General features: G+C 38.8%; 1 protein-coding gene across 1 annotated transcript in view; it reads left to right on the top strand.

The window, feature by feature from the left end:
- The window catches only part of raph1b (Ras association (RalGDS/AF-6) and pleckstrin homology domains 1b), a 67,227-nt gene that overhangs the window by 7,102 nt on the left and 44,750 nt on the right, over positions 1-15,375 (top strand). Inside the window, 5 exon segments of the mRNA XM_052127512.1 lie at positions 803-927; positions 4,887-4,989; positions 5,169-5,758; positions 10,476-10,562; positions 10,987-11,061. Of these exon segments, the coding sequence (XP_051983472.1) occupies positions 808-927; positions 4,887-4,989; positions 5,169-5,758; positions 10,476-10,562; positions 10,987-11,061 (975 nt within the window). The 5' untranslated portion in view covers positions 803-807.

Genomic DNA, 15,375 nt, shown 5'->3' with positions numbered 1-15,375 from the left:
TTGGATTGGCTTGTGCATTGTTTTGTTGAACTGTGAGTAACACTGCTGAATGCTGTATGGAAAGTAATGACTTTAATAACTTATTAATAACATAATAACAATTTTTTTTCAACAGAAATTATTTAGGACCCACATCAGGCTTCTGAGATACAGCAGGGGTTGCCATAGCAATTATTGTGGGGGGGTTAAACTGATGGTGGGAGATCTAGAAAGGGTTTCCATAGCAACTATGCCAGTCTTTGAGACTGAGCAGAGGTTACCATAACAACCACATCACACCCTCTCAGAAAACAACCTTGATTTACAGTGCATGCATATTAACACAGGACTGCATACACACAGATAATGAATAAATGGGTGTATCAATTACAATGGTAAACTGGCAGATGTTGTCTAAATGTACTGTGCTGTCAAATGGTGCTTGGAAGGTGTCATATCACAGGTCATCACTTCATTTAAAGAGAGATTCAAAAGTTGCCATGGTGATGGGAGACAAGGGAGAAACAGAGAAATTAATATCACACAATGGATGACATAAACTGAATTAGCCATCTTGATGACCTGTGACGTATGTCACCGTTCAGATGACACTCTGTGTAATTGACCGTAATAAGACCCAACAAACCTGACAAGTTGCTTTTTAAAGTATTGGTGTGTTTTGTCAGCAAGGTGAAATTTCTGTAATGTTCTGTATATTTAGACATCAGGCACTGTGTTGATGTGAACACAGCACATTTGTTGAGTCGTACTTTGATTACTGTATCATGAGCACTGAGGGTGTGTGTTTGTGTGTGCATTACAGCAGATATGGAGCAGGTATCAGATGATGAGCTGGAACATGCTGCTGAAGAAGACAGCGATAAAGAAGATCAGGATCTGGACAAGATGTTTGGTGCCTGGTTAGGAGAATTGGACAAACTCACACAGGTGTGCTTGACACAATCACTGAAATGCACTCGCATACATGCATCATGAACATGTAATACATTGGTTACTGCTAAATCCTGTTTAAAAAAAAATCTGGTTGACCAATATTTGTACAATTCAAAATTTTCTGCATAACCGGTAATTGGCTCTTTAACGCTTAAATGTATATCTTGGTTCACTAGTGACCTGGAACCACATTCAAACCCCTGTAACTTTTTCTTTTTTGGAGTTGTGCCCACACCTCTTAAAAAAGGAATTCATAATGGCTTAAGTACCAAAAGTGTATAGGGTCATTTGAGACCCTAGGTTTGGAATAGTGTGGTTTTTTTTTTGCACTTTATATTTTTTATGATTATTTCATATATAAGTTTACTATCACAGGATATCTATTTCTTTGTTTGTTACAAGAGAAAATTAGTACTATATTTATACTAATACATATTATATCTTGTTGATTTTCTGTACAACAATAGTGAATTATCAGCATCCCATATGCGTGTACACACAGGGCTTGAGTTGAGGGGGAATGCGAGGGGATGGCATCCCCCTTGTTGCAAGAAATACCAAAAAACCTCCCCTTTGTAAAACCACCTTCCCTCCTTTAATTGTATTACTTAAAACTAACTATCAAAAAAAACTATCATGCAAGTAAAATATTTAATATTTAATTTTAATACGTTTAATAAATAAAAGAATTTAAATAAGAGCGATTAGCCAGTCAGAATTAGATTTCAACATTTATGAGGTTGCCAAATTTCCATAGATGTAATCCCCCCAATTAGATATTGACGCTTGTACAGTTTGGATATATGCCATCAGGGTGACACTTTAGTCACGCAATCTGGCAACCTTGAGCATGCAAGCTCTCTCTCCACTGCAAAAAATTATGCCAGTTTTCTGAAAACACTGTAAAACAGGTATGTCGGAGTTTGCGATGGGTTGACTTGCCCTTCCTAGTGTTCACATGAAACGTACGCTACACGTTTTCAAATGTTTCACGCACTTACAAACATGGTCAAGTAGTAGATTGGAGTAGAAAAAATGCGTGTCTGCAGTGGGTGAACCAGGAAAAAAAAAACTTTAACAAAGTTAATCAGAAAATACAATTACAGAGGGTAATATGTGTATATTATGGTCATGTGTCCTAAGGGTCATTGAGGTGATGCTAATTTTTTTCCTGATCTATTAAATTAAAAATAAATGCAATTCACACAAACCATTTACTTGAATACACCTCTTCTATGATAAACATTTTTCAATTGCTGAGTTTAAGTCATATTGCTATTTTTCTGGGTTTTACAGTAAAAATGTGATGTGGTGACCAGAGACAGAAACAAAAAAAAAGTCAGTCTCATTAAAAGCTGACATTCTTGAAAATAAATTGTTGGCATGACTAGTGCAGAATAATATTTATTGTTATTTCTTTAAAAAAGAAACAGTGAAATAATTGTATGAAAAATATGGTTCATATTTTAAAATGCTTTTGTCCACCAAATCAAAATCTTTGGATGTAACCAGCTTATTGGTTATGTTGACCTTAAAAACTATAAAACACAGTAAAATAATGTTTTGTCCGTATTTAGTTTGCCGAGATAAACATTGGTACTGAGGCTATTTAGTACAGATGGGCCACTTTTATTCAAATGAATGGGAGAAAATGGAAATGGTCAATGGACGTAGAAAGGAAGATGTTTAAAAATATATATGTATGTGGCAGCAGGGGCGTGGTCAAGCGCCCGTTGGGGAGAGGAAGCGGTAAGGGCGCTTGAGCCGGTTCTCGCCTCCTCCTTCCCGGGCTTCGGCACCAGTGTAAGGGGGTTACGATGAGCAAGGAGGAGGCGAGAACCGGCTTGTCAATATAAATAATAATTTAATTAAACTCAAAACAAAAGCACAAACATAAACACACACATGACGGACATGTCCGCTAACGATCTCTCTCTGACGGTCTGGAGGTTCTGTGGCTGCTTTTATGCCGCTGTCCCCATGCTCACTGGAATTAGAGACAGGTGTTAGACATGATTTAGCTCAGGTGCAAGCGCCCTTACCACTTCCTCTCCCCGACTGGCGCTTGACCACGCCCCCTCTGCCACAATGTATTTTTACATTTTTATGAAAAGGCACATTTGGTTAATGTGGTGTTATCCTGAATTTCTTGATATTTTGTACTCAAAAATTCATATTTATTTTTTTAAATGAAATGAATTATAAGTTGTTTATGCTCATGTATTCAATAATAATAAAAAAAGGCGACACCATCCCCCTTTTTTAAAAATCAAGCACTATGCACACATAAATATTATACAATTTATTTTTAAAGGTAGTATATTTTATTCTATTATTTTCTAATTGTCTTGAAAATATTTAGAAAATTTGACTCTATCTGGGCATTTTGTAGATCCATTTGTGACAGTTGCACGTGCCAGGTCTCTGAAGACCGGAATATGGAAGACTGTTTGGTGAAATTCCTATGCATTTAAGGGTTAATAATTAGGTCTCCTGACAAATTTCATGAATAATTATAACATATTCATAATGCACATTGTTTTTATTGTTATAGTATAATTATTATTAGGTTATTATTGTCTATGCTATAAGCAGAAATAAACAATAATTAATAATCAATTCAGTACTCTATTTGTCATTAAAACAAAACAATGGATATCTAGTTAACACTTTAAGCTCTGATGGTGTTTTTAAAGATTTCCTGGTTCAGTGGGATACCCAAAATTAAAGACGTATAACAAAAAAAAAAAAACAAGGATAGGTCAAGTGGTTTGTAACATTGTAAAAAATACATTTTACAAATTTTAATGATATAGATTATGAGACTCTCAGCCTAAGAAACTGCTGAAAAATCACAATTTACTTTTTTCTATTATTTGATATATATATATATATATATATATATATATATATATATATATATATATATATATAATCTCATGGTGTAAATAAGGTAGCTCCAAAACACTATGTTAGCTGTTTCTGAGTGTTGATATGATAAGCAATCAAACTTTATAGCATTACAAAAATATTGATCATGGTGTCCAAAAATGTGTTTGTGTCCAAAAGCCTCTCCAAACAAAATAAAACCTAATAATTGTACATAAAAAACCTATTACACATTCAAAGACAACAATGACTGTATGCATACATGGAGACATGATTTTAGTACTGAGATTTCACAGAATGAGTAAATTTTGAATCAATGAGTCTGCATCATTTACATGGCACCATCTCCTGGTGGCCATGTGTAACATTGTGCTTTGTGTGGATTATCGAATGATCTTTGCATCCGATTACCTTGTATCGTTAGAAAGATAATCACCTCCTCTATGTAATGGTATATGATATTTGATGTTCTGTTTATTCTTCAGCGAAAACTCTGCATATAAGCAACACCAACATAATTGTCTAAGAAATATTCTTAGCTATTACTCGCTATACTTTTGCTTTAATTCTACTCTTTGAGAGCTTTCTAACAATATATGGCACATAGCTATTTGAATAGTTTTATGTTTTTACTGATTGCAATAATGTGTACAGTGCACTTTTTTAAAATAAATGATCAAAACGGAACTCTTCTGATTTGTATGCAAATTTCAAAGCACTTTTGTTCATAATGCTTACATACATTGTAAATAGAGCTTCTAAGTTTTCAAACGATGCCTAGTTGGTCAAGACTGTTGTTTATGTTTTGCAAATTTTTTGGCGGGCCCAACCGAGCTTAAAGGGTTAAAATAGGGTCACTCAATGTGATATTGTGATTTATATTGTATTGAGCAAGTATTCCTTTTTACAGAGGATTCCACAAGGGCTGAATTTATTTCAGAATGGCTTTTGATTCAAATATTTGCATTTTAATACATTGTATTGTATCATTTAGCTGTCTCATCTAATTTCACCTTATTCTTGCTTTCTCTCTCTCTCTGTCTTTCTTTTTGTCTCTATTGTAGAGTTTGGATGATGGTCGTCCTGAGAAAGTGCAGAAAGCTCCTCTCAGACAAGAGACAAACCTTGCTAATTTCTCGTACCGTTTCTCTATGTACAACATCAATGGTTAGACTACAGGCACAGATAATGGCCTCTTCAGATGTTTCTGATATGATTGGTGTTTATACATGGTTTAGTGTGGTTTATGTTCAGTAACTTTGTTTTTATTTAAGCCATCTGTACATCTGTCTTTATTTTTACACTTTACGGTTACACATTTATCTTTCCTCTTTCTATCCATATAGAAGCCATTAACCAGGGTGAGACAGTGGACCTGGACGCACTCATGGCTGACCTTTGTTCGATAGAACAAGAGCTCTGCACCATCAGCAAACCCTCGGGCAAGACTTCAGATACCAAATCCAGACAGAGGCCCACGGGCCGCTCGGCCAGCACCAAACACACCGGAGGGGGCAGCAGCGGGGGGAGCACCAGCAGCAGCACCCGTGCTTCTCCTGCCTCCACTGTACGGGGTGGCAGCAGCCAATCATGCCCTATGGCCTCCAACTTCTCCTTGGATGACATTACAGCTCAGCTTGAGAAGGCATCTTTGAGTATGGACGAGGCGGCGAGGCAGACATCTGAGTCTTCCTCACCATCTTCCTCCTCATATTCCTCTGCAACTCTGTCTCACCCGCCTTCTAACTCGCATCACCGCCGCACAGGATCAGTGGGTGCGGTCATCGACCAGGAAGTGCGTTCCATCGGTCATTCATCCAGGTCAAGCATCAATTCTGTCTCTGCATCCAGCATGGATTCACTGGATATTAGAGGGCAGGAGAATGAGACTCAATCACAGCAACAGAATCAGAACCAAAACCAGACTAGCACGGAGGTAACACACTAAATATCTCTATAATAGGTCATATTTTTGGCTTTTTCAGTCTTCTTTGAGTTCTTTTTGGATAATTTTGCTGCTGGTGCTTTAATTGGAAATAAAAAAGGAGAGTGTTAGCCATAGAGTTCAGACTCTAGAAGAGCTGGACACTGTAACCATGACAACATGTCCCTGGAGACTACTAGTTTTGAAGGCATGAGAGACAGTGATGCTTCTCTCTTCACTTTGATAACTTTAGAAAGCTTAATTTCTGTAGGGTTTGAGTCCACTGAGTGAAACATAACAGTGGAAACTAAAAACAGATGTGAAGGACTTAAATCTAAGGCATAACACTCACAACAACAATAAAATAATTATCCAGAGAAGAAATTAATAGAGAGGCAGTGTTAGACAGGACACAAAAAGTTTCTTTATCAACACAGAGCTTTTTAACAGAGACAAATCTCTTGGAAATGTATTGAATCTTAAAAAGTCATTAATATTTCTATAGTGATTATACATTATAGACTTTCTGATAATTAAATTCTGAATAAAATGACTACAGTGAATCAGTGAAAAGTAGTCGCCAAAAAATTATTTGACATGTCATTGAGATGTTTATAAAAGAATCATTTACATGGCTATCCTGTTTTTCACGAAACAATTTAAAACAAACATGTCTCTTTACTCGGAAATTCAGTACATGTATACAAAGAGAGATAGACACACGCACATTCCTATTCATAGTTCTTGTTTGTTCTTTTGTTGGGGGCAAAGTCTCTAGTGGTTTTGGGAAATGTGATTTTCACTAAATTCACCCTGGAATCATTAAAGCAGAGTCATCTCTTTACTGCCCACAACCCCCACACTCAAGTCTTAGTCATTAGTCATTTGAATAAAATGTATCACAAGAACACACACTCAGCTTTTATAGTTCCACAGTACTGCTGGATAAAGATGGAAAGACAATCCAATAAAGCAGTGATATGTTGCACCACTCTGTTAACCACAACATTGCTTTATATGCACCAGGAAGTTATATTTCGGATTCCATTAAAATACACGTAAATGTGGGAACTGTCAGTTATTGTGTGTGTGGGTTTGATGTCTGGATGAGAGAGAGAATGCATGTGCAAACCCTACTCTTGTGGTCTTGCATGCAAATATTACATGACATGTGTACACACTGTCATGTAATGTCGACATGTTGACTGTAAAAAGTACAGTGTGACAGTAACACCTGCACAAGCCGCACTAACTCATTTAAAGGTCCCATGAAATGGTTTGATGAGTCCAGTTTTCTTTCCTGTATGGACATATCTACTATTTAAGGCTTTAGTTTACGTAACAGCTGTGAACTATGATTTACTACTTGCTCTAGCTAGTCAGAAGTTGGTGGATTTTTGGGAGGGATGGTATCATTCTAGAGTGTATTTGTTGTACAAAAACAATTGTGTGTTCAAAATGGCTTATCGATATTTTTGTCTGTTTTCCACGGAGAGACTGTACATTTTAAATGAGTATATAAGCTAAACGTTTATTTTGTCAACTTTAAGTACAGTAGCATAAAGATGGCCTCAAAGCTATCAGACATTGTCTTAAGGCCACAAAATTGCCAATTTTGATTTCGTGGGGTCTTTAAATGCATGATGTGTTTTATTTGGTAACATCTTTGCAGTTGAATGCTTACAGTGAAAGTTTCTGTTTCTGTTGTGAAAGTTTCATGTCAGATGAGATGACTTTTACTATATGTCATCGATATTGATATGGGGTGAGACATTGCACAGGGATAAACATACAAATGCACACTGATTTAAAGCATAGCCACAACTAGTGCTGTCAGTCTATTAGAATTTGTAATTGTGATTAATTGCATAATTGTTCATAGTTAATCGCAATTAATTGCAGATTTTGAAAGTGCTGAAATTTGCAATATATAAATACAGTACTTATCCTTTCAAAATGCATTTATTAACATCTTAGGAAAAAAAACAAAACATATAACAATATAAGGTTTATTTACATATTCCAAACAAAGCCTTCTACAGTATAAAGATAGAAATGCACTAATTTAAGTAACATTAAACGTTTCGGAAAGTCTAAGTGGGAGCTTGATTAATTTAAAGAACTAAACTGCACATAGGTTGCATATTAATTGCAATGTCATTAAATCTGTTAAACTGTCATCCTCCACAATATTGATCAGCCGGTAGACTGCAGCTATCTGCTTTGTTACAGCAATTGTGACGCAGTGTTCATGATTGGCACCAGGGTGTTGGCGCCAGTGTCAAGCAGCGCTTTGAAGTTCACATGAAAAGTGCTTGCAGACTAAATGTCTGATTCTGTGTTTTGGTGATAGTTAAGACTTGATGTGCTTCTGTGTTAATTAAAATGTGCCTTACATAGGCTGAAAAATACTTTATTTCTGTCACAAGTTCTATCTTGGCTTGATTTATACTACAAATAGCATAATTTCTCCTTTTCCCATCACTTTATCACTGTAGTATATTATTTGCTGTAGTATGGTAAATGCGTTAATCGCTATTAAGAAAAATGATGCGTCAAATGTTAATCGTATGCATTAGCACATTAATTTTTACAGATTTAGCCACAACGCATTATGAGTTTACTTGGGACTGGTGTGATGATATTGCTTGCCAACCTTGTCTGCGGTAACTTATTGCCAATGTTTCAACTCTGGCCATGACCATGTATAGTCAGTAAACCCAGTAACTTTTGCTCGGTATGCTCAAGGACACCAGAAAGGAACGTGATGCAACTATTTTCAAAGTATGTTGTTCCATTAAAAGCATGATTTAGATAACTTTACACTTTCATTAACACATTTTTGTACAGAAGAACTCAAATAAATGCTTATACAAGCTTCACATTTCTGTTCTTAAACCCTGTGGAATGCCTTGCCCCATATACTTACATTGTAGGTACATTCTTAAACACAATTTTTACTTCTTTTTTAAACTTTGGGATAATTCATAGTTATTTATTGTGGTAATATCACAGTTTACATACACATTGGTTGAACACATTTTTAACCACTCCACAGATTTAATATTACCAAACTATAGTTTTGGCAAGTCATTTGGGACATCTACTTTGTGCATGAGTAATTTTTCCAACATTTGTTTACAGACAGATTGTTTCACATTTATTTGACTACATCACAATTCCAGCTGGTCAGAAATGTACATAAACTAAGTTAACTGTGCCTTTAAGCATCTTGGAAAATTAGACAATTAGCTTCTGATATGAGGTGTACTGAATTGGAGGTGTACCTGTGGATGTATTTTAAGGCCTACCTTCAAACGCAGTGCCTCTTTGCTTGACAGCATGGGAAAATAAAAAGAAATCAGCCAAGACCTCAGAAAAAAAATTGTGGACCTCCACAAGTCTGGTTCATACTTGGGAGCAATGTCCAAATGCCTGAAGGTACCATTTTCATCTGTACAAACAATAGTAGACAAGTATAAACATCATGGGACCACGCAGCCATCATTCCGATCAGGAAGGAGATGCAATCTGTCTCATAGAGATGTTGCGAAAAGTGCAAATCAATCACAGAACAGCATCAAAGGACCTTGTGAAGATTCTGTAGGAAACCGGTAGGCACGTATCTATATCCATAATAAAATATAAATATATCGACATAACCTGAAAGGCTGCTTGGCAAGGAAGAAACCACTGCTCCAAAACCGCCATAAAAAAGCCAGACTACCGTTTGCAAGTGCACATGGGGACAAAGATCTTAATTTTGGGAGAAATGTCCTCTGGTCTAATTAAACAAAATTTAACTGTTTGGCCATAATGACCATCGTTATGTTTGGAGAAAAAAGGGTGAGGCTTGCAAGCCGAAGAACACAATCCCAACCATTAAGCATGGGGGTGGCAGCATCATGTTGTGGGGGTGCTTTGCTGCATAGGGGGACTGGTGCACTTTGCAAAATAGATGGCATCATGAGGAAGGAAAATGATGCGGATATATTGAAGCAACATCTCAAGACATCAGCGTAGGAAGTCAAAGCTCGGTCGCAAATGGGTCTTCCAAATGGACAATGACCCCAAGCATACCTCCAAAGTTGTGGCAAAATGACTAAAGGACAACATATTCAAGGTATTTGAGTGGCCATCACAAAGCCCTGACCTCATTCCAATAGAAAATGTGTGAGCAGAACTGAAAAAGCATGTGCAAGCAAGGAGGCCTACAAACCTGACTCAGTTACACCCGTTCTGTCAGGATTAATGGGCCAAAATTCCTGCAACTTATTGTCAGAAATATTGTGAGGCTACTCAAAATGTTTGACCCAGGTTAAACAATTTAAAGGTAATGCTACCAAATGATAACAAAATGTATGTAAACATCTGACCCACTGGGTATGTGATGAAAGAAATAAAAGCTGAAATAAATTATTCTCTCTACTATTATTCTGACATTTTACATTCTTAAAATAAAGTAGTGTTCCCTAACTTAAGACAGGGAATGTTTTCTACGATTAAATGTCTGGAATTTTTAATGTATTTGGCTAAGGTGTATGTAAACTTCTGACTTCAACTGTATATAGCATCTATTAAACCCAGAACAAGCTTTTAGGAAAAGTGACCTGCCTATCGTGACACTCGATTGTGCATGTTTTTATACTGTCTGTTTGCATGATTAATGTGTTTGTATTTGCACCTGTTCTGTATGTGATGACACTACATCCCCCACCCCTTTTCCCAGCATGCGGTACTGCAAAAGGCCATTGTTAAGGCTGACAGACGGCACATTGACTTCACCTCTCTGGAGGGGGAGGTGGATCAAAGTACTGTAAGTGTGTGTGTGTGTGTGTGTGTGTGTTTGTGTGTAAATGGTATGTTGATTTCCAAAATATGTCCTATTACTGGCTCTTAGCATATCTTTGATATACAGGTTTCATAACTTATTCCAATCTATCCCAAGCACTTTGTTTCCTAAAGTTTTTTAAAAGAGAACTGTGGATAAAGGATTTGTTAATGAATAAAAAGAAGAATTCTCTCCCTTTATGTTTGCTTACCATCCACACTTTTGTATGTCACCCCTATTCTGTTTAGTTCTCTTTTTTCATCTCTGATCATGACCACAATCAATTCTCAGCCAGCGCTTCCACACTTTCTACACTTTACCACAATCAAATTTGTTTTTCTGTCATTTTTTAAATCACAGTAATCGTTGCACTGATTTATCTCTGTTTGTCTTTCCCTGCACCGTAAAGCACTCGTATCTGGACAGGGAGACTTCTCTGATTCTGAAAAACATTGCAGGAAAACCCTCTCACTTGCTGACCAAGGTGACGCCTTAGTTTGCTCTTCCTTCTTTTTTTCTCTGCATGTTGTTGCTCCATGTCTCCACAGAATGCCTCTTAACCGCACACATCTTGCAAAATGTGAAGTTTTTCTGAACCCATGCTGCCTTCTTAAATTTTTAAAGAGCTACATCATTTTCTTCATGTCCTCTCTTTTGCTGCCCTTTCCATAGGTGTGCAGTTTTGCTGTGGTAAATAGAGCACAAGGAATATAATAAATACAGAATAATTAAAGATAAAAGCAGATAATCCAGTCTAAAAGTGTTTACAATGTTTTGCCCTCCTTAATGCTTCCACCTTCGATCACCTCTGTCTGTAGAGAAAAGATATTCTGTGTATTGGTACTTTATGCTTCAGTTCAGGTTTCCCTATTTGGAAATATCCCTAAAGAAATGGCTGTTTTCCCCACAGATGGCATTTTAGGACATTTTTTGTAGACCAGGGATTGTTTTTTCTTTGTGTTCTCATATTAGAAAGTCTTCCTTGTTTAATAAGTTACAGATTAAATGTTGCCTCATAATGTTTTGGTTGTATGAGTAGTGTAATGAAACTCTGATCCAAACACTCTGTTACACAAACATTAATCGCAGCATGTTGTGAGACGATACAATGTGTTTGACTCGTGGGATACTTCAAGGATGCTGGAACCCCATAATCCTCTTACCGGTGTCAAAACGTTTGCTACACACACACAGACAGACTTTTCTCTTTTCTACTTGATTGTCATTCGTTTCTTGCTTAAAGGGATCTTTCACCCCAAAATAAAAGTCCTGCCATTTTATTTACATACCCCTATGTTGTTTCAAACTCACATGACTTGCCTTTTTCTTGGAACACAAAAGGAGATGGCAGACAGAATGTTAGTCTCAGTCACCATTTACTTACATTTTTTGGAAAATAGATGCAATGAAAGTGAATGGTGAATGAGACTATTTTTCTGGTAACATCTTTTGTTTTCCCCGGAAGAAAGACATTCTTATATCGATAGTTCACCCAAAAATGAAAATGTATAATTTACCCTCATGCCATACCAGATGTGTATGACTTTCTTTCTTCTCTTGAACACAATGAAGATTTTTAGAAGAATATTTCAGCTCTGTTGGTCCTTTCAATGCAAGTGAGTGGTGGCCAGAAATCTGAAGGTCCAAAAGCACATAAAGGCAGCATAAAAGTAATCCATATGACTCCAGTGGTTAAATCCATATATTCAAAAGACATATGATGAGTGTGGGTGAGAACCAGATCAATATTGAAGTCCTTTTTTTACTATAAATCTCCACTTTCACATCTGAAAATCACATGTGGTGCCTGTTTAGTTTTAATTTTTCTTCTGAAAGTGGAGATTTATAGTAAACATGTACTTAAATATTGCTCTGTTTCTCACCCACACTTATCGCTTCTGAAGATATGGATTTAACCACTGGAGTCATATGGATTACTTTTAAGATGCTTTTATGGTTTTTGGACCTTCAGATTTCTGGCCACCATTCACTTGCATTGAAAGGGCCAAAAGAGCTGAAATATTCTTCTAAAAATCTTCATTGTGTTCAAGAGAAGAAAGAAAGTCATACACATCTAAGATGGCATGAGCGTGAGTAAATTATGTGAGAATTTTCATTTTTAGGCAAACTATTCCTTTAAGGGTTAGAAGAACAACATGAGGATGAGTAAGTGATAACTGAATTTTCATATTTGAGTGAATTATACCCTTTAAATTTGGAAGTTTGTTGCTTTATGTCACCTTCTTTGTTTCTGCTCCCTCCTCTCTTTGGTTTCATCACTTCAGGTGGATATAGACCTGTAAAAATTAGATCACAGTAAAGATTTGTTACAGATTTTTACTACAGTTTTGATGTAATATTGATGTGCACTGTGCACAATGTTTAGTCAGTTGTGAAAAATTTTGTAAAGTGAGGATGTTTTCAAATATAATGCCATGAATCATTTTTATTTATCAATTAAACTCACAACATAAAAAAAAAACTAACTAATATTTGGTGTGACCACCCTGTGCCTTTTAAAAAGGCACCAATTTTCCTTAGTACACTTGCGCATAGTTCTTCATGATTGTTTGCAGATTTGTTTTTCCTAGCATCTTGCAGAATATGCCACAATTCTATGTATTTTGGCTGTCTCAATAGATTCTGTCACTTTATGGAAACCCAGACTTTCTCAATGATTTTGAGAAGTGGGCTATGTGGGGGCCATACCATCTGTTGCAGGACTTCTTTTTCTAGTTCTATTTTAATTTGCAAAAGGAATGTTTGCACATCTAAAATTGCTATTTTCTATTGACACACTAAAGCAGAAGATGTAAAATGAGCTGTATAAAATAGATGTTTTTGTGAAATATCTAATGTGCCTAAGATAGTACTGTACATTTAATCGCAGACAGTTTGTCTCTTTTTTTTAAATAAAATATTATTCATAGCTGTTAGTCATACAACTTAGATATTCTTGCGTGTATTACCCAACATACACTAATTACGTAGCTTTTTATTTTTTTTAATTATTCTATTTTTAACTTCTCCCTCTTAATTTATTCGAGAGTGCAGCTATTATTATGCATGTAAAAGTAATTATACTTTAATTTCCACGTTGTCATACCAATGCAGATGTATGAGCAGGTACAGAGAATTATGGGTAAAGGGGTTGTTCTCTTACGAGAGGTTCTCTCGTATTGTGTAAGCTAGCTTACGCTACAGGAAAGATTAATCTTTTCTGAGATATTGAAGCCAAAAAATGCGGGCTCGACTCGAAGCGCTCAGAACCGAAGCCGCCGCGCCGCCTTCCGTTCCGCCGTGCAGGAAAAAGCGCCGCTCCCAAAGGCTGCCAGAACCGGTGATAGAAGTGACTGCCTCGCCGGAGCCTCTACCTCGAGCATCGCTCTCACCCTCCCCGCCCCCCCGGCGCGTCAGTTGCCACCCAGCGGCCGCACTGCTGCCATCTCGGAGGACGAGGCGAAGGATAAGGGCTGTTCCATCATGGCTTCGGACAGCGAGGAGTGGTCAGGCTCCCACGCCTCCTCCTCGGCCCAGGAATCCAGCAGGACCCGCGCCGGAGTCGAAGGGGAACAAACACGCCTCCTCACACAGGCCGTCGACCGCCTCGGGCTCGAGTGGTCACCGCCCCCTGAGCAGGCTCCCAACAGACTCGACGGCTGCTTTCTTCAGAGCCGTCGCCGCGCAACACCCGCGCCCCGGGCCGCTCCCTTCCTGCGGAACTCCACACTGAGCTTGCAAAGTCGTGGAACGCGCTTTCTCGGCCAGGATCCGTTCCCACGTCTCCACCCCTCTTGCTTCGGTGGACAGCGCCACCGAGAAGGGCTACTCCTCCATCCCCCCGGTCGAGGATTCGGTAGCAGCACACCTTTGCCCGCCCTCTGCGAGATGGCGGTCTAAGCCTGTGCTCCCGTCTAAGGCCTGCAGAGCGACTTCCGCCTATGTTGGCCGCGCCTATTCCACCGCCGGCCAAGCCGCATCTGCTCTGCACTCCATGGCCGTCTTACAGATCCTTCAAGCGGACCTTCTTCGGGAGTGGGATGAGAAACGCAGGCACCCAGAGGCTGTTACAGATCTAAGAAGCGTGACGGACCTCGCCCTTCGCGCCACCAAAGCTGCAGCCCAAGCTCTAGGGAAGTGCATGGCCTCGCTGACTGTGACCGAGAGACACCTGTGGCTAATGCTAGCCGACATGGGAGAAGCAGAGCGCTCCACGTTCCTCAACGCACCGCTCTCTCTGACCGGTCTCTTCGGCTCCGCGGTGAGTGGCATTGTTGACCGCTTTTCAGAAGTCCAGAAAGCCACCCAAGCCATGAACCTCTTCCTGCCGCATCGCGCTAGCTCCTCTGCAGGCCGCCCATGTGACCAGCCTCCTGCACGAGCCTCTTCACAGCGCCCAGCTCAACAAAGTCAGACTTCTCAGCGTCGACAGGGCGGCCGCCCTCGATCGCGCTCAGACAGCCGCCGCAGACCGCCGCCCCCCCGCGGGCCTCGGTCTAAGGTTGCGCTGAAACCTGAGCAACCGAAGTCCTCCTAGCCTTGTTGAAAAATCGACGGCTCAGTCCCGCCGTGGCCGGACCACCGTCAAAGCTTTGCCCCCTGTCAGTCCCCCTCTCTCAGGCTACTACAGTGGTGGATTCAGCAGCCAACAAGCCGGTGATACTGCCCGCTTGCCTGCACTCAAACGCCGTTTTCACGGCGACCCAAAGAAATCTTGTAAAGAGCAAACATGCCATATGTGTAGAAAATGTGCCCACAATCCAGTGTTCACCTCTACACACAAGCATTACACTTCCCG

This window comes from Xyrauchen texanus, chromosome 5 (genome assembly GCF_025860055.1).
Source record: "Xyrauchen texanus isolate HMW12.3.18 chromosome 5, RBS_HiC_50CHRs, whole genome shotgun sequence".
In the NCBI taxonomy this organism is placed as follows: domain Eukaryota; kingdom Metazoa; phylum Chordata; class Actinopteri; order Cypriniformes; family Catostomidae; genus Xyrauchen; species Xyrauchen texanus.
This window is presented reverse-complemented; position numbering and strand designations above follow the sequence as displayed.